This window comes from Gopherus flavomarginatus, chromosome 15 (assembly GCF_025201925.1).
Source record: "Gopherus flavomarginatus isolate rGopFla2 chromosome 15, rGopFla2.mat.asm, whole genome shotgun sequence".
Lineage (NCBI taxonomy): Eukaryota > Metazoa > Chordata > Testudines > Testudinidae > Gopherus > Gopherus flavomarginatus.
The window spans coordinates 24,047,144-24,071,085 of record NC_066631.1 but is presented as its reverse complement, the minus strand read 5'-3'; the positions used below and the strand labels follow the sequence as shown (position 1 = coordinate 24,071,085).

General features: G+C 41.9%; 1 protein-coding gene across 1 annotated transcript in view; it reads left to right on the top strand.

The window, feature by feature from the left end:
- The window catches only part of TMEM132B (transmembrane protein 132B), an 840,134-nt gene that overhangs the window by 80,396 nt on the left and 735,796 nt on the right, over positions 1 to 23,942 (top strand). Inside the window, exon 2 of the mRNA XM_050923489.1 lies at positions 20,518 to 21,406. Coding sequence (XP_050779446.1) covers positions 20,518 to 21,406 — 889 coding nt within the window. The remainder of the gene's footprint in view (positions 1 to 20,517; positions 21,407 to 23,942) is intronic.

The following is a 23,942-nucleotide window of genomic DNA, read 5'->3' as shown; positions in this document are numbered from 1 at the left end:
CTTATGTGCCTTTGCCAATCCATTCCTAACAGTATGCTGGACCCAGATCGACAAGAGCTTTTATTAACACACAGTGCAAGATCTTGAACTGAATCCTAGACTAATATTTGACTGCATCTCTTTAAATCACGATTCAACACTCAGAGTAGAGTTGGTGGATTCCTAGCAGTTGTGTATGATATACATTTGGAATGCTGGTGTTGCAAACAACCCTGGATCCAAATGGCTCATTATCCAGATGTAAAAAAGTCGAATATTTTGGCTTGTAAATTTGAGCTATCAGAGAGAGTATTGTCAGAGTCAATGTTTATCTCCCCAATTTGGCAAATTTATGCACCTTAACAGCTGCTTCAGATTTATGGTTACTGTGCGTTGTGCTCATTACATAGAGTTTAAAAACACATGCTGTTTTGGAGCTCTGCAGTAATAGTCTGAGCCCATCTCTGACGGAAAATATAAGACCAATTTTAATGACTTATCAATGCAATGTATGATTGCACCAACATGTCCCAAAGCCTGGGGAAACCTGTCAGTTAAAAATTAATGGAGTAGGAAGTCCTAACATAAAGTAAAGCCTTGAGTAAAACTCCATGGCTTCATGGACTGTTAATTCTTTATTAGGTTTTCCTAAGACTGAGATAAAAGGCATTTTATCTTTTTTAAGGTTTGCATTAACATGTCATTGAGTTTTATAGATACATTGATCTTCATTTGGCTAATCTGGAAAAGGTAATAGAAATGTGTATGCTATATGCTATAGCAAAGACAACTCCATAACACTTCAGGATTTTAGTTGTTGTTGTTTTTTTTTGTATTCTTCAAATTTTAAAATGCGACCAGTGCCTTGACATCCTGAAATTCAGCTAGACAACTGTTTTATATTGAATGTCCATTCAAGGTGGTTCCCTTTTCTTGTTCCTTGTCTGACAAACTTGGTAGCAGGGTTGATGCGTATCCTCCAAAAGCCCCTCGCCCCACACTCTGCAAAAGTTTTAATATACCATCTTTCAGAAGTACGTACTATACCATATCATGTGACTGGTGTAATACTGGATTCTGTACAAACAGCATCTAGAAATAGACAGAAGTCTGAAACTCTTATTCCAGGGGCGAAAGCGTGGCCTCACTGAAGTCAACACAGCCATGATTTTCCCTGCAGGTATTTAACAGTAACAAATAGTAAATGATTATTAATGATGGGTCATTCTAAATTCTAATTTATTATCTATTATTGTCTGTGTCAGATCCTGGTTCTGACCCATGGCCTGACCCTGGACCCTGGTTTCAGTGCTGCCCTTGGCCTGGTTCTGACACTGCATCTGGCTTTGCCCATGTAGAACCCAGAGCCTGACACTCATGATATTTCCATCCTGGTGTCTAGATACAAATATATGAATGTTTTGGATGAACAGAGGGGAAATACGTTTTTCTTGTGGTTCTGTTCCAGTGCATGCTCATGCAGTGCAAACCATAAAGTTCAAGTATGGTGAACTGATGTCATCCTCATCCATGAAAAATATGTGATGTATACGTGCTTGCCATAGCTCTTAAGTATTTCTAACCTTAGTGAGAGAGCATTACCCAGCCCAAAATTGTGTTCAGTTGACATCTCTTGAATAACTACACTTCCCTGCATGTCTTACTGCTCAGTTAGACCGACGCAGTATATCCTCATCTTAAACGAATGTTGTTTTGATGAACTGTAGCTTGTCAAATGATATATATTGGTTCCAATTGTAGTCCGCTGCATACAGATGTGACCCCCTTGTTATCAGCACTGTTATCCTGAAATTGAGGAAAGAAATAGTCCCATTTTTTTAACCTCACAGGTAGAGCTGGGCAAATGATTGATTTTTCTGGCAGTTCCAGAAAAAGAAACAAAAGTTCATTTTGGATCAAAAATTTTGTTGAATTGAAAAGTTGAAACAAAACACTTTGTTTTGATTTTGAAATGGTTTTCTTTTTTAAAAAAAAAGTAATTTTGAACATAGTGAAACAAAACTTTTAGACTTCCAAAATTTTTGTAATCATTTTTACGACTAAAACAATTTGCTGAAATCGACATGTGTTCACCAAATCTCTCATAACTCAAATCTGCATTTTTGCTGAAAAATTTCAGTCCAAAACCCAGCACTATTAACAGGTACTGGCTTTTGCAGTCTCATCCTGTATCACTTAATTTTCTTGACTCTTGAAGAGTTTAGAAATGCTGTTCATTCTCAGCTCCTAATGATCATTATATTTAATTACATATTATATCAACATAACTGAACCACACGGCATGTCTGACCTAATGTGTGGAGGCCTAGGAGCTTTGTTTTGCACGTCTGAGGTAGCCCCCCCCCAAATTAATAATTGTATGTCAGCAAGATAATTGTATTTGGTGCATCACAGCGTGAAAGCCACAATAAGGTTTCACTTTCTTTATGCACCAATATTTTGACAAGATCTCTTGAAATCAGCTCCTCCAATGCAACTGGGGATTTCCCTAGTGCTTAGGAATTGGAAGGTTAAATTGCTAATCAGCAAGAAGGAGAGAAACAAACAATGAAAGAGACCCTATGTAAAGTTGCAAACTCGCTCTTCCTTTCCAGAGAAGAGCAGTACTCCATATATAAATGGCATCTTGCCACCTTTGATCATTGTAGTAGGAGACAAGTCAGACAAAGGGAAGGTTGTTTTGTCCTTTCTGACAGCATCTGCCATGAATTTGTAAAATATGTCAAACGTATATTCTAAACATAAAATAATGCGTTCATGCATGAAAAATTATACTTTGTTCTAATCTCAGGATTCTCTCAGAATCTCAAGGGATTGTGGGGAGAAGATCAGAAGTTATCATAGGAATGCAAAGATCTTTTACACAGAAGCAAATTAATGAAATTGCTGGAGGCTGTTGTCGTTTCAGAACTAAAATGTTGGGATGAGGTATAGAAATGTGAGACTGCCCAGAAATTTTTGATCTGGGGATGGTGACACCCCAGAAAAGGAAAGGAGAGGTGTCCTTTTAAAGGAAATACCTTGTGGTGCTGGTCACTGTTTTTTGAGAGTAATATCTGAACTGATAACTTAATGATATTTATACCGAATTCAGTAAAACTAGGTGTGTGCATCTGCCTCTTAAAAGGGCCAGCAATGGCCTATTGCTTTTGGATGGTACAGTAGTGTGGAGTTGGCTGTCTTAGAGAGAGATGTAAGGTGCAGATTAGGGACTGGGCACACAGAATTGTTAGGGTTGAGATGCCACCAAACTTATGGTGCGTGAACCTGTGAAGTGTTGGTGCTCTGATTTGTTTCGTTGTTTTAAGCAGTTAAAAGATTGGATGGTATCTAAGGCCCCAGTCCTGAAAATGCTCAAGTATGTGCTTAACTTTAAGCACATGAGAAGACCCATTGACTTCAGTGAGACCACTCGCATATTTAAAGATAAGCATGTGCATAAGTGTTTGCAGGAGTGGGCCTCAAGTCTCATGGGCTGTGATCCAGCTCTCACTGTGAAGTAAATGGAAAGACCTCAATGAGAGTTGACGCCTTCCTATAGACCCTAATCCTGCAAAGATTTAAACCTGATTTTAACTTTCTTTGCATAGTTAGTAGTCCCAACATTAAACATGTGCGTTAGGTCTTTGCAGGATCGGGGCCTTTGTCTGCAAACGAAGCTGGAAATGTCACAATAACACTACAACTTACTCTTAGGCTTGGTCCACACTACAGCGTTAAATCGATTTAACGCTGTACCCGTCCACACTACAAGGCACTTTAAATCAATTTTAAGGGCTCTTAAAATCGATTTCTGTACTCCTCCCCAACGAGAGGAGTAACCCTAAAATCGATATTACTATATCGATTTAGGGTTAGTGTGGACGGAAATCGAAGTTATTGGTCTCATTCTTTTACTGAGCTACCCAGAGTGCACCGCTCTGGAAATCGATGGTAGCCTAGGACCATGGACGCGCACCACTGAATTAATATGCCCTAGTGTGGACGCGTAAAATCGATTTTATAAAACCGGTTTTAATAATTTCGATTTTATGCTGTAGTGTAGACGTGGCCTTATTCCCAACAGTGAGGGGAGCTGTGAGACTAGCAGGGGACGCTAGTGGTGTGCTTCCTATGCCTCCTAGAAATACAGAGTGTTTTTAGCACTGTTCCCCTATGAGAACTCTGTGTGGGATGTAGAGTGCGTCCACACTGCAAAAAAAAAAGTGGTGTTCTCTGGGGTGAGCTAATCCACGTTAGCAACCTTGGGTTGAAATAGCAGGGAAGCCATGGCAGCTGTGCTTTTGAGCTCAGCCCCAGGCTCCTCTATATACAGGTTTTTAACTCTGGTTAGTGGCTTGAGTTAAATCTTACAGGAGAGTCTGAGCCAGAAGCTGAGCTGCTGAGTCTTCATTGCTGGTTCGACCTGCGTTTAGCTAATGTTGGTTAGCTAGCCTGAGTTCAGAGCGAACCTTTTCCTCGCAGTGTAGCTATACCCACAATGTTCCTGGGAATACAGAGGCCATGAGATGCGGATGAGAGCTGGCCAGCCTGAAGGTTTTGTGTACATTCAAAGCATGTGTGTTTTTAAATAACCATAGGTACAGTGGTTTTATTATGAGTTACTTTTACAGTGAGCCTTAGTGTTTTGGGCCCATCAGTTTGGAGCATGTTTGCTCTAAGGTCTGCCAAGTGACAGGGTGGAGGCCGGCTCTTCTAGGGGCTACTTTTGGAGCTTAATTGACTTCTTTTTTTTTTTTGGCTAGCATGTCCAAAAGGTGTGTTGCCGACATTTTAAGATCTACTTAATATCTTAATAATTTCATCTCTCACTTCTGGCCCCCCTCTAGTGCCAATTTTTTTTCCCAATACCATCAAAGGGAAAATTTCCTATGAGTACTTTTTGCCAGGCTTACAAAATGTTGCATCTAAATAAACTGCAGCTGCGGGATAAAGACGACGTGTACAACGTCTATCTTTCACCTATCCTGTTTAGGTGATTATTTCTATAATGACCACTCAGTGGTGCCATAAGAAGGGGTTGGCACAAATAAAACCAACCAACCAGCAAAACAAATACAAATTAAAAAAACACTGAAGGAACTGGTAGAATAGAATTATCACCAAGACCTTTAAAACCAGGAATTGCTGGGTGTGGTGTTTGATGTTGCTTGTAATTATTAGAACTGGGAGCACTGGCTGTTGGGAGTCTGAAAGGACAGGAAACGGGAAGGAGGGGGGAGGAGTTGAGGAGGCAGAGTGAGAGTTACAGAGGGTGCAGCAGCAGCTTGGTGAAGAGGTTTCCACTTTAAAAATAAAGTCCTGTTGAAGTTTGTTAGTACCTTGCCTGGTTGATACAACACTGGGTTGTACATTTTAAGCTATGGGAAAGAGGAAGAGATCCCAATGTGTAGTTTGGGCCAGTTGTAATCTTCACCACATGGGATCTAAATGTTGAGACAAAGCTGTGTGGTTATTGCGGCAGACTGAAAATTCTGAGGTTGATTGAGGCAATTTAAATGAGAGGTTTTTACGGAATTGAACGTGAGCATGAGTCATTCGGCCAGTGCTGTGTATCTGTTTCTCTCTCCTGCAAATAAGAACTTAATCTAGAAATTATAAGCACCGATGTTGACAACTCCACCCACACTTGTGACTTCCTGGGCCAAAAGAGTCTCAATGGAAATGTTTTGAGGTAAGATGGGCATTGAGAGTGCAGCCTGTCCAAACCAACGCTTCATCACTATACCGACGACTAGCCGAGAGATGATGGTGCACTGTGTATTCAACCTGAGCTGTTTAGATCAATATCTGTATGAGGAGTGTGACTTTAAGAAAAGGACTCTCTCTGTTTTCCTATCTCCATGACAGATAGACCCGAGCTACCATAAATCCTAGCCTTTCTGCTGTCAGTCTCCTGGCTTAGCTTGCCATAGATATTTTGACACAGAATACAAATATTCCTGAGCTGGCTAATAGTGTTGAGCATATATTTAAGAGATTTACTTCTACAATTACTACTGGTGCCTTGAGTGAATGTGTTTCCCCATAAAGCCCTTCTGTTGTCTGGCAAATATATGCACAAATTCATTTTGTGGTGTTTATGGAATATCACGGGGGGGAACGGGGGCGGGAAATAGGCTTCTTTGCTTTGGATAACGGCTGCATGGAGCCCCATCCCTAAATACCTCCTTAGCAACGAGTCTCTCCAGTAGCTGTGACAAATCATATTTACTGCGTCTCAGGAGAGAAGAACAGCACTCTGAAATAATGGCAGATAGAAGCGATAACTTGTTGGAATTCAGGAGAGTTTGTTCTTCGGTGCTGTACAGTAAAAGTTGGCTAAATGAGTGACACTGGTGCAGAGTGTAGTTTAGTGGTTGGAGCAATACTGTGTGTCAGGACTCCTAAGTTCTGTTCTGAGCTCTGCCACTGACTTCCTCTGCGACCTTGGGCAAGTCACCGAGTGTGGGATTTTCACAAATGCTTTTAGCCCAAATCCTCAACGACATTTAAGTGCCTGACTCCCATTGAATTCAGATACCTTTGAGGATCTGAGCCTAAGTGTCTTAGGAGGGCAAAACCCATTAACTGTCCATGGGATTTGTGCCCATACATCCCTATGGCACAGATTTTTAAAGGTATTTAGGCACTGCGGAGCACTTAAGAGCCCAAATCCCTTTTAAAATGATATTTAGTCTCCTAAATCAGTTAGACATTGCAACACTGAGCAGCAAAATGCATAAATACCTTTTAAAAAGTCCCCTGGGCTGCAGGGACTTTGGAACATCCCACCATTAATCTCTATACCTCAGTTTACTCGTGTGTAAAATGGACATAAAAATACAGGTAACAGAGGAGAGTTGGGAGCCATAACTAATTCCTGTTCGTAAAGTGCTATGAGATCCTTGGGTGACAGCTGATGCATCAGTGCAAAACCTTATGCATTTTAAGATTGACCCGTGAAGCCTACTTTGAGCAATTTCTGTCATTTGCCAGAGGAGCATGTATTAAGGATTTGCGGTGTAGAACCTTTTTACTTTTGCACTGTGACTATCTCTTTCACAAAAGTGTCAAGCAATATTGCTCTTCTTCAGTCCTTTTGATGCCTTCCTCAGCTTACTATCCATCCACTCCTGTTCAGCACCTCCCCTCATACTTCTCCAAGCTCGCATTATTATGCAAGATGTTCTCATTTTAATGGGAAAAAGTAATTAGACTCTTGCCAAATGAAATTAGTCCTCAGTCACCCTGACTTTGGGCTGCATATCTTTATCTTAACTGTAAACTGCAGGAGTCACATGGACCAAAAATAAGGGGCGATGCTCTATCAGGCTCTGTCCACAAAACCAATTACCACTCTTGCTGCCAGAATGATATTGTGCTTGCAGTTGATTGTGAAGATCTTCATAATAAGACACTCTCTCTTCTTTCTGGCATGCTATGATCAGCTGGGAAACTTAAATTGTAATCATTACGCTCCAGAGTCAACATCCAGTGAGACACATGAGGAGTTCTCACCCCTCTCCATTACAGTTTCAGGCTCTCTGCAAACTGAAGCAGATTTCATTGCATCAGTTTACGCCTGGTCTACGGTGTTAATTATAAGGGCTCCTCTTTTTTTATTACTCTATTTTTAAATGAAAGCTTAAATTCTGCAGCACAAGATGCAATCATCAGTGAGCGGGGTGGGCGGGGAAAGAGTACTGGCTTGCTGAGCCACCAGAAACCACCACATTTCACCCCCCTCTCTCCCAGTAAACTATTTTGCACTGAATATGCTGTTTTTTGGCATGCCTCTAAGCTGCTGTGCACAATGGTGGAGCTAAGTGTTAATCCTTATTCCAAACAAATGGCTGTCCCATTTGAAGGCTCAGTCGTGCTATTTAGGCACAACTCATGCTGAGGGAGGTTTGGCGCTAGGCAGGAGTTCTGCTTGTGCTCAGTGTCTGCGCCTGTGGTCCTTCCAAGGGTAAAGGAAAGCTTTCTCTGCACACTCCATCACCTATGCCATTGCTTTGCCTGTTCCCCAGCCTTTTGGGGTGCGCGCACTTTATGGAAGGTGGGGAATGTGATTGTCTTGCTGCTGTGCAGGGTGCAAAAAGTGTGTGTGAGAGATCCTTTTTGTCCTCTCCCGTCTCCAGGTACCAGGGCACAGTCTGGCCCTTAATCAAGTTTATTTAAAATGCTATTTAACTTATAATAATAATTAATAACAACATCTCTGTAATTCAGTTGATTCAACTGACAAATTGGTGACCTTTCGCCTCTGTTAACCATTCTAATCGTAATTGACAGGGCAATTTCTTGGTTGCTGTCCTATGAGAGAAGCAGAGAACACTAGCCAGAAGCAATCTGTGACTTTTTAACCACCATATCAACACCTCCTAACTGTAACTGAAATGGCAAGTAGGCCAGCGATCATCCCAACAAAGCGGCTTGAGCAATCCTCATAGTCCCATTAAAGCAGCAAAACTCTTGGGGAAACAGTGTTGTGCCAGGAAAGTCGCTTTCTCCAGTTATTTCCACCTTAAGTGGCTTCTGCTGTACCATATGCACCATTGAGGAGAACTGTGTTCCAGTGATACAGGGATAAACCCAGCGTGTGAGCTCTAAAATCTTAACTCTCAAAGAAGCTCCCTGGTGTTTGTCGGTGGAGGGAGGAATTAAAGAGGGATGGTGGAAAAATGCTAATCTAAATGTCTCAGTGCATTTCTGCCTGGCGGTTTTGGGGAAAGAGAGAGTGTTTCTAATTTTCAAACCGACCTTTCTACCCCATGCTTACCACCGTCCCTTTATTAAAAAGTCACTTCTACAACTTACTGTGTGCCTCATTCCCACGTGACTCACGCATTGAAAAGGCCACTTTCATTTTAATGGGATTTTGTTGGTTTTGACCTATTAGAGTCATAGACTTTAAGGTCAGAAGGGACCATTATGATAGTCTAGTCTGATCTCCTGCACAACGCAAGCCACAGAATCTCACCCACGCACTCCTGTAATAAAACCGTAACCTACGTCTGAGCTACTGAAGTCCTCAAATAATGGTTTAAAGACTTCAAGGTGCAGAGAATCCTCCAGCAAGTGACCCATACCCCACGCTGCAGAGGAAGGCGAAAAACCCTCAGGGCCTTGGACCCATCTGTCTTGGAGGAAAATTCATTCCTGACCCCAAATATAGTGATCAGTTAAACCCTGAACATGTGAGCAAGACTTACCAGCTAGACACCCAGGAAAGAATTCTCTGTAGTAATTCGGATCCCACCCCATCTAACATCCCATCAGGCATATTTACCGCTAATAGTCAAAGATCAATTAATTACCAAAATTATTTGGAAAGAGAGGCTGCAGGGTTATCAGCTGGTGTTTAGATTAAAAAAACCTGCCTTACTAGCGGTGGCTAGGAAGAATACCAGTGTTCGTACAGCACCTGACACAATGGGGTCTTGGGCCATGACTGAGGCTACTAGCTGCTGCCTCTATACAAATAAAAATAATAGTTGAACATAATTTACATTTGCTGGTTCAACAACTTCTTCTACGAAATGTGTTTTGAATCAATGTTTATAACAAGAAAAACTCTTTGGATGAAAAAAAAGGTGAGAGCTTCATAAATGGAATATGTGATGGTATAAAAGTTTCATCAGCATGAGTTGGGGATGGGTGCTGTGCACAACTCACAGATAGTGAAACCAGCACAACATGTTTCAGGAAAAGCTATTTTATGAATGTTTTAAAGAGCTTTAAACAATTTTTTTTACTGGGTCTATTTTTTGATATCACTTGGCCAATAAAACAGGTGCCTTAGTTACCGTGTTCCCCACTATACAGGGCTCCCGGGGAGCCATAAAACCTCAAAAATAACGTGAATTGATTTTTTACACTTACAAATGTCACTGGTTTCATGGCCAGGATCTCAGGCTCTTCCAGAGTGTGAAGCGAGTGCACCATCGTATAGGAAAGGGGGAATCTCTCCTTCCCAGTGGAATAAAGCTCCCATTCCTAGCGTTGCAAGGATGCTAGATATCCAACTTTGCAAGTGTGACAAACTTAGGTTCAGAAAATCTGCTGATGTAGGACTGAATCTTGCCTGTCTTGGGCTTGGGTGAGGTTAATTTTGGGTAGGGTTAATTTTGAGAGGGAATTCCACATTTGGGAGGGAATTCTACGTTTCTGAGGCTGGTTGACTTCAAAAAGAAATTTTCCCATGTAGACAAGCCCTACATCTTTGGGGGTGAATCAGTTGAATGTTCACAATAATGTTATTTATTGCAAAGCTCTGCAGTTTATCTCCTGGTGAGGGTGGGTGAGAGAATAAACGATAAAAACTCCTCTCTCCAGCTAAGCAAGCTGTAGACTAGTATCTTCCTAGACAATGTGCACGCAAATGCAGAATAATGAAATGGTGACCTACAGGACACAATGAGCAGTTTCCTTAGAGACTGTTTACCTTTCCCTGAGTCCAGAGTTCTCTGCCCTTCCTCAGCTGGACTAGTATGAATCATGTGCCTTGTTTCCTTCTGGTTCTCCAAACTTTTTTTACCTGGTGGAGAACCTGAGTTAATCTCTGGGCCTTTTGGGTATTGGATTACAGCTGTGCCTTGCTTCTCCAGTATTACTGCCAACAATGGTGGAATTTATATGGGACGCTAATCCCGCCGTACCTATTCAATCAGTCACTGAAGGGTGCGTATGAAAACAAATTGCTAGCCCAAGTTAAATTTAGATTTATTCAGTCGGAGTTAATTATAATCTTTATTTAGTCTCAAGCGATGCCTTCTTTTCATACCCTTATTATAGCTGCGAAAATTAATTTTTATTCTACCATAAAGGTGAATGTAATAATCTGGGTTCAGGGAGGGGATTACTTTAATAAGATTTATGGGCAGTCTTTCAACCAGTAGGGTTTTATTACAATCTGTGGGTGGCCTTGCTCTATGCACGTGTCTGTCAGTATGGGTGACAGTGCCAAATGTCGTACCCGCATATTTCCAACTCGGACACTTCCCAGTCCAACTTTGTGTTTTGGCTAAGCAATGCAGGCACAAGAGGCAGTGTGGTGCTGGAAATGATAATTAAACTCTCTTTACTAAACAGGTGGCTGGGCGGTGGGTTTCATCTGCCTATGTAACTGTTGGATTTTGCACTGAAGAAAAACTCAGTAGGCAAAATATTTCTAAGGACACGGATGTTGATTTCATGTATTTCTCATGCCATGGGCACATTCAGCAAAGATAAGCATGCAATGTAAGAACAAAAATGAAGATGGGAAAAAGAGACACCCATATTTCAGTGCCAAAAATCTGGGCAAATAGCAGCTGACTGACCTTGTAAAGAGAGAGACATTAGATACAGACTCAAATCAGAACCAGCTATTTTAAACTAACTGCAGTTTTGGGGTTTGAGACAAAATGAATTTGGTTTTTTTGTCCACATCCCCTTGTTGCCTTGGTTTTGCAATGCAAATGCCTGACTAGCAACATTTTGCAATGTCAAAATCAAGACCTGAGCCTATATCCAAAGTAATCATTGCATGCTGGTTAGAGCTCTGTTCAGTTATTTCTATTCTATCAAACTCCAGTTGAAACCAGTGGGAGTTAGGAGGGCTGAGTGGGGTCCTACAGCTCCCCCCCCCCATGGTATATACAGTGAGTGCTACTGGACGGGCTTTAATTCAGTGTAATGAAGGTCTGCCAGCCCTTCCTAGCTATCTCTTGGAAACTCTTTCAGTATAACTTCTGCCAAAACTTACTCAATCAGAAGTGGAAGGAATTATTGCATTAGTTTGATGTTTTAAGATTTTTTTTCTCTCTCTAGCGCCCATGTATTTTACTGTGGAGCTGATTCAAATACACAACAGTTTAAGATTTATTTTTGAGTCAGGCTTGGTCTAGTCTTAAAATTTAGGTCACTATACCTCTGGCTCTCAGTGGTGTGAAAAATCCACACTCCTGAGTGCTGTAGCTATGCCAACCTAATCCCTGGGTTAGACACCGCTAGGTAGATGGAAGAATGCTTCTGTTGCCCTAGCTACCATCACTTGGAGAGGTGACATTCCTACAGAGATTGGAAAACACCCTTCTGTCACCGTAGGTTGTGTTTACACTGTGGAGTTATGCTGGGATAGCTACAGTGCCATCACTATGGGGCTATCCCCATAGTATAAATGTGGCCTGAGTGATGCATTTTGTACCCTTTGAGGGAAGGATGCTAGCAGAAAGGAAGGGAAGCTTTCAGAAAGCCATTAGGACAAGTCACAGGAACTCCTGTAGAGTAAAATGACATGAATCTCACCACCAAATCTCTCATGGCTATCATATTACATTTATGAATCACATGGGCGGTGGGGCGGGGGTGAGGGAAAGACAAGTTATTGGTATGCTCCCAAACTCCTTAAATCCTTGTGTAACCCACCCACCCACCTCCTGGGTGTGGTGTTCTGTCCGCCTCTACTGGCACCAAGACCACTTAGAGATTAATGAGCCTGCTACAGCCTTAGCTAAAAGCCAGGTGCTTTTAGCTCATGCAGTAGAGGCTCCTACACTAAGCATCATTGGTCCCAGGTTTGATCCCACCCACCGACGACTGGGGTCGGTCAGTGTTATACTTGCACAGCCTGACCTCTTCCCACTCAAGGATATCTCTGCTCACAGTGGGTTATGCAGATCCTCACAATAAAATCATTTCTCTTCTTTCGTGCTTTGATCAGCAGTGAAATAATTAATGGTTTTAACTGCCAATTGAGGGGAGTGGGAATAATTCACACTTCATTTGTTTAGACCAGGTCTACTCTATAAAAGGTTTGGCGGTATAGCTATATCAGCAAACTCTCTTAGTGTGAATGCAGTTATACTGGCAAAAATGTGCTTTTGCCATTGTAGGTTAAACTAGCTGCTTAGGGAAATAAACTAGGCTGGCAAAAACACATTAATGCCAGTATAACTGAATTCACACTAGGGCTTTTGCCACACCCCTAAGCTCCATTACTATACTGACTTTCTAAATGTTTCTAGTATAGACCTGGCTTATTGTTTCAGGTAGTATGCAGATTTGGGCAGATACCAGATTTATGTTTGGCTGAGATCTGGAATATCTTCTTAACCACAACGACACTTTTTTTTTCCTTCTTTTTTTTAAATGAAAGCTTGAATTTTGGAGCACAAAATGGCTGCCAGTGCTCAATGGTTATATTATTTTAGTTAGGCACTCTACTCTCACAATCACACAATATTTGGTGAAAAAGTACTGTTTGATTATATGACCACGTGTGCACAAAATTTCATCAATAGACTGCTGCAAATTCATGTCAAGATGTGGCTGTCAATGAAATAACTGCTGATGAAATAACCTGCTAAACCTGGCTGCTATTTTAGGTATTGTGCTATATGCGCATGGGAATATACTAAACATTTAATAGCTGGAGGACATAAAAGCAAATTAATTAGAAACTAAGTGCTAGATTGTGACCAGCCCTGTGTGGCTGTGGAAGACATTCAAAGAAACCTTCCACCCAAGTATGTACTTTTCCCAGGAAGTAGTCACTATCTGGGGGAGTGCTCCTATCTAGTGTCAGTGTCAGTGCTGTCCTCTCAGAAGAGAGAGGACGTGTCTGCGTCCCCCTGTCTCTACACTAGACAGTTGAAGTGGATGGTTGGGGGAAAGCTCAGTGAAAAGGTGTGATTGAGAGCCACACTGACCAGAGTATAACAGGGTTAAAAAAGAACTAGATAAGTTCATGGATGATAGGTCTGTCCATGGCTATTAGCCAGGATGGGGAGGGATGATGTCCCTAGCCTCTGTTTGCCAGAAGCTGGGAATAGGTGACGGGATGGAACACTTCATGATTACCTGTTCTGTTCATTCCCTCTGGGGCATCTGGCATTGGCCACTGTCTGAAGACAGGATACTGGGCTAGATGAACCTTTGGTCTGACCCAGTATGGCCGTTCTTATGTTCTAGTGGACCCAGAGATTCATGCCCAATGCCGCTATGAGTTCCCGGTGGCGCAGGTTGTCTTGCATACCCCCACTGCAGAGCAGTGGCTTTGCGGCAACACTCAGGCCTAAAGTGTGTTGACTCTTAGGCTTTGTCTACATGGGGGAAATTGACCAGTATAGCTATTTCAGAAGTGCTCTTCTCGTGTAATTTAGCTGTTCTGGAATACCTCCACCGTGTGGACGCTCTGTTCCAAAATAAAGGTGGCTACATTCCAGAATAATTATTTCACTTTGTCACAGGATTCACCTTCTTGTTCCTGTGCCCTGTGTTGGCTGGTTAAATAAATAGTCCTTATGCCTTCTTCAGTGCTTTACCCTTGTGTCTTTATTAACAGTGCAACCCCACTTTGTTCCCTCAACAGTTATCCACATTTAGACCCTCCTCAGGGTCTGCTGGCCCATGAGGCCCCCTTCCTTAGGTGGGGAGACAGAGATATAGCCCTGCTGTCTCCTCCCAGGCTAGCCTCCTGACTGAGCTTTCCTCAGGGCTTTTATAGCCCTCCCATCCTCAGCCCAGCTTCTGGCATTTGACTCAAGTCATTGCTGTGAGTCAGCCCTCATTAAGGCCTGCAGCTGGGCCCTCTAGCCCCTGCACTTGGCCTCCTTACCAAAATGCAGGGCTTAGTCAGCATTTTAGCAAGGCATTCAAGGGGTTTACCCGGCCCCGCCCTGCCCCACACTTCTAAAGCACAGTAATTCCTTCCACAATAAAGTCACTTTTATTCCAGAATAAATTCACTCTTTTTGAGGAATAGTGTTGAGAAGGAGAGTTACTGCGGAATCGCTATACTGGTCACTTTCCCTGTATCTAGACAAGCTCCATAACTTCCAGAAAGCCAGGTAAGCTATTGACGATTTCATAATGCAGTGCCAGCAAGTATTACTTGAATGTATTCCTCTTTCATGTAGCAGAGTAGCTTACTGGTCTCAAAACGCTCCCTGCTCCCTTTTGTATTGAAAGGCAAAGCTCCCACTGACTTCGTGAGTACGGGATTGGTCCTTCTATTTGCTTTCAGAATAATATTTACAAAGCTACATATTTCAGTATTTTCCTCAGTATCTCTTCCATATCTAGGAGGGCATTGCTCACAAGCTGAGAGCTCAGTTTCTGGCAGGCTTCCATTCGGCTATTGGAGGATTTGCCATTTTTGTTTTATTCTAAGGAGAAATGTGTTTTGACAGACTCTTTTTCAAAACAACTTAGATTCAGCGATTTACAATGCTGACATTCAGCTGCCATGATCTTAGTAATGTTACAGTGGTTGTTTTGCCTGTTAATTAGAATAATATATTAAAAGTCTCTGAAATACTGTATATGAATTTCATTGGTGTCCTTGGTCTGCTTGGGAGCTTCATTTTAATATCTTACCCTCAGCCTGCATGATCTTCCTTTGATGGAAACTTGAGTTGGAGAAAAGACTGATTCTCATTGCTTACTGTGATGTTCCGCTATGAATTTGCTTATGTTTTTACTGCCGTGTTATGTTTCATTATAGCATTGGTTCAGGGTTAAGTGCTATAGCTGGATTTAGAACAGTCTGGATATTGTAAAAACTAACAATGTGCAAAGAAGGGAGAGCAAATCTCCTTTTTTAAAGGCATAAACTGATCATGGTAAGAGTCATGAAGGAAACCTCTTCCCCATGCACAATTGGGAAAGTGCATTAAAAGCATTTTTTTTTTGCACGCTTCCTCTGATTAATCAGGTATTCATCTTTGCCACATTGTATCCTGCCTCATGGTCTAGCAATCTGATGTGACAGGGCAAATCCTACTTCCTTACGCTGAAGAGCAGAGTATTGTCACAAAAATGAAGGGCCAAGATTTTCACGGGTGACTAGTCACTTGGGGCACCTCATTTTTTTGGGAGAACAACTTGAAACATGATAAAGGGGCATGATTTCCAGAAAGTGCTGAGAGCCTGATCCAGAGGTGCTGGAACTAAGGGTGCTGCCGCACCCGTCGACTTGAAGTGGTTTCCATTCTATACAGGGTTTTTCAGTTTGGTTCGATGGCTCTCAGCACCCGTACTGTACAGATGGTTCCAGCCCCCCCTCGCCCTGCCCTGTGGAAGAAAGTCAATCCCTTTTAAGGCATCTCAGGTTGGGCACCGAAAATCACAGGTCACTTTTGATTTTGGCCTAATCCTTGTGTGTGGTGTTTACATGCAGTTCTTTTTTCCCTGGCCCCTCCTCTTCCATTAGTACCACAGTGATGTGACTCTGGCTTTGAAATAGCACCATGCTCTGGGGAAGTTCCCTGCTACTCTGCTAGTTCTCTCCCACCGTTGCTCTTCTTTGTTTTATTACTTTAAATAGGACCAAATAATGTTCTTCTCTCCTGCTGTTACTGAAGCTGTCATTTAAAGAACAGGCGATTTTAATAGCTGTTTTGTCGCAATGCCTAAAGCTGGAACAGGGTCCCATTTCTGACTGCTACTGTAAAGTGATTGATGCTACAATGCTGAATCTTGGAATTAAAATGGAGGGGTGGGGGTCCATTGTGGTATAAAGTATTTCTTTTTAGGTGTTCAGACAGCATCATAAAATGCTGCTCAATTCAGATATCATATTTTGTTTATGGCTTCCCGTATAAGCTTTCAGACAAAAATTGTCTCATTTTATTTGAATTATAGCAGGATAGAATCCTCGGCTTCCCACCAATGTGTCAGAAGATGCGCTGACTGCCACCACTCTAATGAAATCAGGGAAGGGGAGAGACACATCTTTTAAAGTTCCTGTAAATCAATATTTGAGAGAAATAAAACATCTGTGTAAAAAGGTGATAAAACTTGCTATAATGTAAATGTGAGTATATTTAAGCCTCACATCCTTTTTCCAATTTCTTTGTAGTTCCTAGAATTGCACCACTGTCTAAATCTCCCCAGGAATCTGGTTTGTCTTGGGAGAAGGCAAAGTTTAACATCTCTATTGGAAATCAGAGGATACCTTGCTGCTGTATGTCCTTTGCTTATTATCTGTACAGCTGAGTAATTTGATGATGAATGAGACTTTGGAAAAGCATTGCCTTCAGATGCAGCTAGATATATCTTCAGTTAGTTCACTGAAGACACTTGCCTGAAATTTGGTTTTTCAGCAAAGAAACAAACAACTCTACCCCTCTGCTTTAACAAGAACAAAGTTCACTTGCAGCTACTGAAAGCTGCAATTTCAGTTCCTGCCATGGTCTGTCTTGCTGTGTCAAGATACTCTATAAATAGCAGTAATGGAGCTGCTAAAATGTTCCTTGGTGACTAGAATAGACTTTGGAGCTACTGGCCATTTCAAACTTTTTTTTGGAATTTCCTGATATAAATAAGACAGGTCGAATCCTGCAGCATGATCATCGAAGAGCTTTCTCATTAGGCAAAGGAGTGACAGTATTTATACTGTGGTGGCTGGGGCTGGGTCAACCCAAGAAGCACCAACGGGCCCTGAATGTTTTGTTCTCCCCAATGCTATAGGAATTGTAGGGCTCTACTCTTGCTACTGCTTGATCTCCTGGTGTTTTCACTGAACCATCTTATTAGTTGGCTCTGCGGGTTCCCTGTGCCCACCAGACTGTCCTTGGCATTCCTCCCCCACCTTCTGATGGCTGCCTATCTATCCCACCCCCTGGCATGACCAACGGACAGCTGCAGGTCCTCTCTTATGCTAGCCAGCACATGGGGTCATATGTAGCAGCTACCTATGTTGCTTCTCCTTGAGTTGGCTGCTCCTCCTTTTCTGCCTGCCTCTTGCTTCATCTCACGCTACCCCTCCAAGTCCTATCATCTCCCACAGTTGCTTTTGCACCCAGCCTAGCCTATGACTTCTCATAGAAGGTTATTTTCTCCAACCACTGCATCCTTCAGGGCGCTCCTCAGCTAGCCTTTGGCTCTCCCCTGTATGAAGAGAACTGCAGAAGTGAAGCGATTAACGTGCCTTTTCTCGTCCTGAGAGTGACAGACAATGAAAGAGCTAGAAGGCGACCTTGGCTGTGGTCCTCCACAGGGGTTGTCAGGATCCCCTCACTCTCTGGCGTGGGCTTCCCTTCTTGTGCATCATGCATGGAGCTGGGAGGGGATATGCTGGTTTTACAATGGGATATAATCTGTTCTGTGTGTATGGTTAATGTGCCACCAGACTCCTTGTTGTTTTTTGTGGATACAGACTAACATGGCTACCCCCTGATACACTACAGATCACTTTGTCCCAGGAGCAAGGGAGGAACCAGGAACCAGCTTGTGACTCAGTGCCCACACTGTGAGTGGGAGGTGTGATTGCAGCACATGCCAGCATAACTAAGCTCATTAAAAATAGCAACACAGCCATGGCAGCTCGAGTATGGACTCAGGGTCCAGGTGGGCTAGCCCATGCTGTTTCCTGTGCCATGGTGGTCACGCTGACTTTCGGGAGCTAGTTTGATCAAAGCTAGCTTGAGTATGTGGATGCGTGCTACCGGTGCACCTCCCAACTGCAGTGTAGACGTGTTCTCTGAGTCTCAGTATGGCTCCAGAGCATCACAACTTCACTGCCTCCTACTTGGAATTTGTAGCAAAGCCACAATTAACCCCCAGTGGTAGTATCGCTGCTAAACTGTGTGCAGGAGAGGGGATGCTTTTCATGAATATTGTCTTTTGCTAATGCATGTTATGATGTTTTTATACTTTCTTGTGCATGCAGGGAAAAAGCAGTTTGGTGACCACATTTGAAAAAAAAGATATTTTATAATAAAATGGGGAGGGATTTAAATAAGCAATAGGAAAAAAATCAAGCAATCAAAAATAAGTGAGTGGAATTTTAAGAGAACAAGGATGGAACAAAGTCAAGGGTGAATAGATGAAGAGATTTGCCTTATAACAAGGCTACATTTCTTGAAGATATGTTAAATACAGAACTTGAAAAGGCAGCTCAACTATTACAGTTTTTATCGGTGCTAAATTTTGGCTGACAGTATCTGAGTCATCTAGCATGTAACAGGTGTAATTGTTGCTGTAGCATTGTGCATCTTCTGTAACCAACAATGACAAACATTACATTTGCACCCTGACCTTAGAATCTGTCATTGTTCCTGCTGTCTCTTCACATTATGGAACTGCTTTATGTTTAATAAGCTGGATTCTGTTTGTTTTTGGTATTATTCCCAGAGGATCAGCTATTACTGGACTTTTGCCATAAAATAAAAAAAAAAGTTAGTTTAGAAGACGTGATTTTTTTGTCTTTTCTTTTAGTATTCTAGTCAATTTGGACTATACGTTACTATTCATTAGAGATGGGCCCAAACCAAGACCTTGCAATCTATGTCTCTTCATTTCCATCTCTTCTCCCCTGACCCTTTCCCCCACCCCCAGAATGTTTTGTGGTAGAAAAAAAACTGAATTAGAGCTGGGTGGAGGATGACCAATCCATTTTCTGATAATTTTCAGGGTTTTTTCCTTTCTCATTGGAACAAACCAAACCGTTTAGAAGGTTTTTGTGAAATGGAATTACACCTCTACCTCAATATAACATGACCCAATACAACACCAATTTGGATATAACGCGGTAAAGCAGCCCTCCAAGGGGGCGGGGCTGCACATTCCGGCAGATCAAAGCAAGTTCAATATAACAGTTTCACTTATAACGCAATACGATTTTTTGGCTCCCCAGGACAGCGTTGTATCAAGGTAGGAGGTGTATGTCAAAACATCTGGTTTTTGGAGCAGAAAGATCAGGCTTCATCTCTCTGTCTGGGGCCCTGAGAGACCATCCCACTGAAACTCCCCCAAAATTCATAGGTATCTGTGGAAATATTTTGATTGCAAAAAATATTCCATCAAAAGGCTTCAAACCAGATCTAAATGGAATCCTTGTCTGAACTGCTCCTGTTCATAGTTTGCAAAACCAAATCAGGATTGATGCAGATTTGCAATCCCTAGATGGTCTGACTTTTCCTGTTAGAGATGTTGTTGGTCAAAACATAAAACTTTTGTTTTATTAACTGCTAATCTCCCAAAGTGTGGTGCTTTTTATATACATTGGCACTAGGGTGACCAGACAGCAAGTGTGAAAAATCAGGACAGAGTGGGGGAGTAATAGGAGCTTATATTAAAAACAAACAAACCAACCAACCCAAAAATTGAGACTGTCCCTATAAAATCAGAACATCCTGTCACCCTAATTGGAACTTGGATCTGCAGAACTCATGGGTTTCATTTGGTTGTGCAAAATGAAAATCCAACCAATAAGGTTTTGTGGAATCCAAACTAGAACCTGGCCTTAAGTCTGCTACTAGTGCCTGATCCAAAACTCACTTTACTTCAGTTAGCTTTGGATCAAGGCCTTATGGCAGACTTTACAAGGGGCACTACAGGAGCAATGGAATGTTAAGTATTGACATGTCAGGTCTAATAGTGAGCAATGTTACCTTCATGGTGACAACATGTAAGTGCTTTGTAATGGTGACTAACAATAATGATCTATAGTAAATAATTGCTTCTGGGAGGAACTGAAGAAAAATTGTTAAGTAAATATTAGAATTCTTTTTCTGTTTTTCTTTTTCTTTTTCCTTTGGTTTGCAGTGGTGGAAAGCCGAGGAGGAGTCATGGACAGCACACAGAGATTTTCAAACCTGCCGGTATATCTTCCCATGAGCTATCACATCTCCAGTGCTGATGTTTCCTTCTTCCTCAAAGAAGCCAATCAAGATATCATGAGGAACTCCAGTTTGCAGGCGAGGGTGGAGTCATTCTTCATATACAAAGCCAAGCAGCCACCTGTAGTAAATGCAACTTACGGACCTTTTTCAGTGGAACAAGTTGTTCTCGAGGACCTAATGCTGCCTTCTGCTCCTTTTGGTTTTGCTAACGAATTCACGTTTAATTGGAAATTAAAATCACACATAATTGACAGCTCAATATATTCCAACAGACCTAAAGTGCAAGCCTTGTTCTATATTGCTGGAAAGGACTGGGATGACTATGATTCTGCAGAGAGATTGCCCTGTGTGAAAATGTTTGCTTTCCTGGAGACTAGAGAAGCTGTGGCCAGCTGTAGGTTGAAAGGTCATCTAGGATTGTGTGTTGCAGAACTGGAATTAGCACCGAGCTGGTTCAGCTCACCTCCACCATTGGTTGTGGAGCATGAGCAAACAGCAGCCTTTTTGGAAGGCATTACTGTGGAGCTCTTCTATAAGATGTATGCAACAGATGGGGAGTGTTCTCCTGAGGATGCAAAATGGGAAAACAACATACATGCAGATCAAGATCATGCACATAAGGCTTTGCTGCCGGTGGAGAGGATTGGTAGCATCATTGTTTATCCCACTCAAGACAAACTAAAACAATCTTCGCTGAGGCTAGATGAGAACGTCATGATTCACTTACCACTCAACCCTGTCAAGGAAGGTGACATAGTAACCTTTCATGTGTCCCTTACTGGTGACTCCCTAGCAGATCAGTTTATATTAAGGTAAGTGTTTTTTAAAAAATACTTTATGTATTTAAATAATCCAGCAAACAACAGGGGCTGAGTGCATCCCAGGTATAGATCCATTGATTTCAGTGGACTTCAAGATTTGGCCTACCGCTTGGGAGAAAATTATAAGTGTTCCTTAAGTATCTGTGAGTATAATAGGATTTGGCACCTGGAAGCTGACTTTGAAGGCTGTGCCATTAATATTTGTATGACTTTCTTATAAAATGTGTTATTGATTATGACTAATTTAACTGACTTTTCTTCTACTCATTATACCTCCTGTAGGCCAGGCAGAATGATTGACTATGGCTGTCCATTTTGGTAGAGAAATTTTTATAATTGGCATGTCCCACTGCTTTAATGTAGCTTTAATCCACCTACTTTTATAGAACCTATTATCACAGTATCTCAGCACCTCTGAAGTATTTTTCTTGCTCCTCACAACACTCCCACAGGGTTGGGAAATGTTATCCCCATATTTTTTTTACAGATGAGGAACTGAGACACAGGGATTGAGTTTGTCCACACTGCCCTGCAGTTCAGATTATGGGGGCATGAAGAGTGGTGCACACCAAAGTGTTGTGTTGTAAATCCTTGCAGATGCTGCAGGCCTGAATTAAAAGGTTCCTAGTTTGCATTATCGTAGTCTGCAGTCCTTTTAGTTTGTGCCTGTAGCATCCACTAGGGGGAGCTACAGTGCAGCACTTTGGTATGCAGTGCTATTTACATCCCCTGTAGTCTGAACTGCAGGGCAGTGTACACTTGCCCAAGGTCACACTGGAAATGCGTGGCAGAGCCAGGATTTGGAACCAGATTGTCTGAGTCGTCCCAATTCAGTGTTTTAAAAAGACCAACCATCCTTCCTCCCCTTAGTAGTATTTTCTTTATTTTCAAGCTCAAATGATTGTTTGCTTGTGGCATGGCACGTTTCCATTGAACAGCAAAGGGGAAAACGAAAAAATTAACCCACCAAAAATGTTTTTCTTTGTCTACCTCTCAAAATTGGAATCCGCTTCCTTGTTCTTGACTAGAAATGATTGGAAAACAGAAAATCTTTTTGTGAACATTTTAGTGGCAACTTTCCCCCCATTTTTGGGGGGGTAAAATATTGTAATTCCTGAAATTTTCCAACTGGTTTTATTAGTGAATTTCAATTTTATCTGAGAACTGTTGAGTTGCACAGACCTGATTTCAGGCACTCTTAACCAGTATGATGGTTAGTGCTGTGTATTTATTGCCATGCCTTGAACTGTTAGTGTTGGTTAAGAGCTACACAGAGACACAACTCGGAGAAATAGGAGCCAGATTTGAGGGCTAGAAAGGCCAAGAGGTAATTGGAAAGTGTCATTCCAAGAGAGTGTTAAGCACTAGGGAAAAGAGGAGTTGCAAAACACCCTGGCAACTTAGACACATTTTTACTCCTCACTTTTAAGTCTAAAATGGTGCGAGTGCTAAGTGACAGAAACATACTATCTGTGAAAAAAATGCAAACTGAATGAATAACAAATCTTATGCCAGCACCTTTCTTCTTCTAAAGCACTTTGTCACGCTGTCTGGATTGGCTCACGACTGTGAGTGCCTATATCGAGCCAGACTGTCAAAAACAAGACAGACACTCAAACTGGTGGTGTGTTCTATCATTTATATTTCACCAAGCCAGTAACACATATGAACTCCTGGGTCACTATCAGGGCTGTCCTTAGGATTTATGGTTCCCTATGCAGGATTATTAAATTGGTGCCCCTGTGCCTGACTTGCTCTGAGCAACACAAACATAAGCTTACAGTACTGGAAAACTTGCCACATGCATGTTGTTAAAACCAGTTTAACTTAGTTAAGCACACTGTAATGCTGATGGACTAGCACTAAAGAAGCAGCACTATAGAAAAATTCCGATTTGACAGAATGATGCAAATATAATTTTTTTAATTTGTCAGCATTTTATTGGAAATTTCTGTGAAGAGGTATTGAAACAAGGATTTGTTTTTAATTAAAAGCAATCTTTCTGGCTTTTTTGGCTGCAAAATCAGTAATTTCATTGTATGACAAAGACAAAGAGATGTCTTGTTCGATTGCAAGAATAGCAAGACCAGTCAAGTGTTCCTGACTCATTGTAGAGCGGAGATAGTTTTTAATGAGCTTTAGTTTTGAGAAACTCTGTTCTCCTGATGCTACTGTTACAGGAATTGTCAGTAGAATACGAGTGGCAATGTACACATTAGGGTATATATATCTCAACAAGTTTGCGGGTATGAGTAAACTGTACAATGTCAATCATTGATTTTGCATGTGGCAACATTGATGACAGTGTACTCAATTCTTCGTACAGTTCAAATCCATTTAAATCAAAACTATCACTGTGCTTCAGGAGGCTCTCTAGGTTCTTGCACTTTGTCATTAGTTGCTCTAGTTTTCCTATTTCGTTGAATTTAGTCCCGCTCAGCCTGCTGCCAGCTGAGTGAATGGAACCCCAGGCCGACAGTGGGTTGAGTGGCTCAGCCGGGGTCTCAGCCGTCGGCCTGCTTAGCCC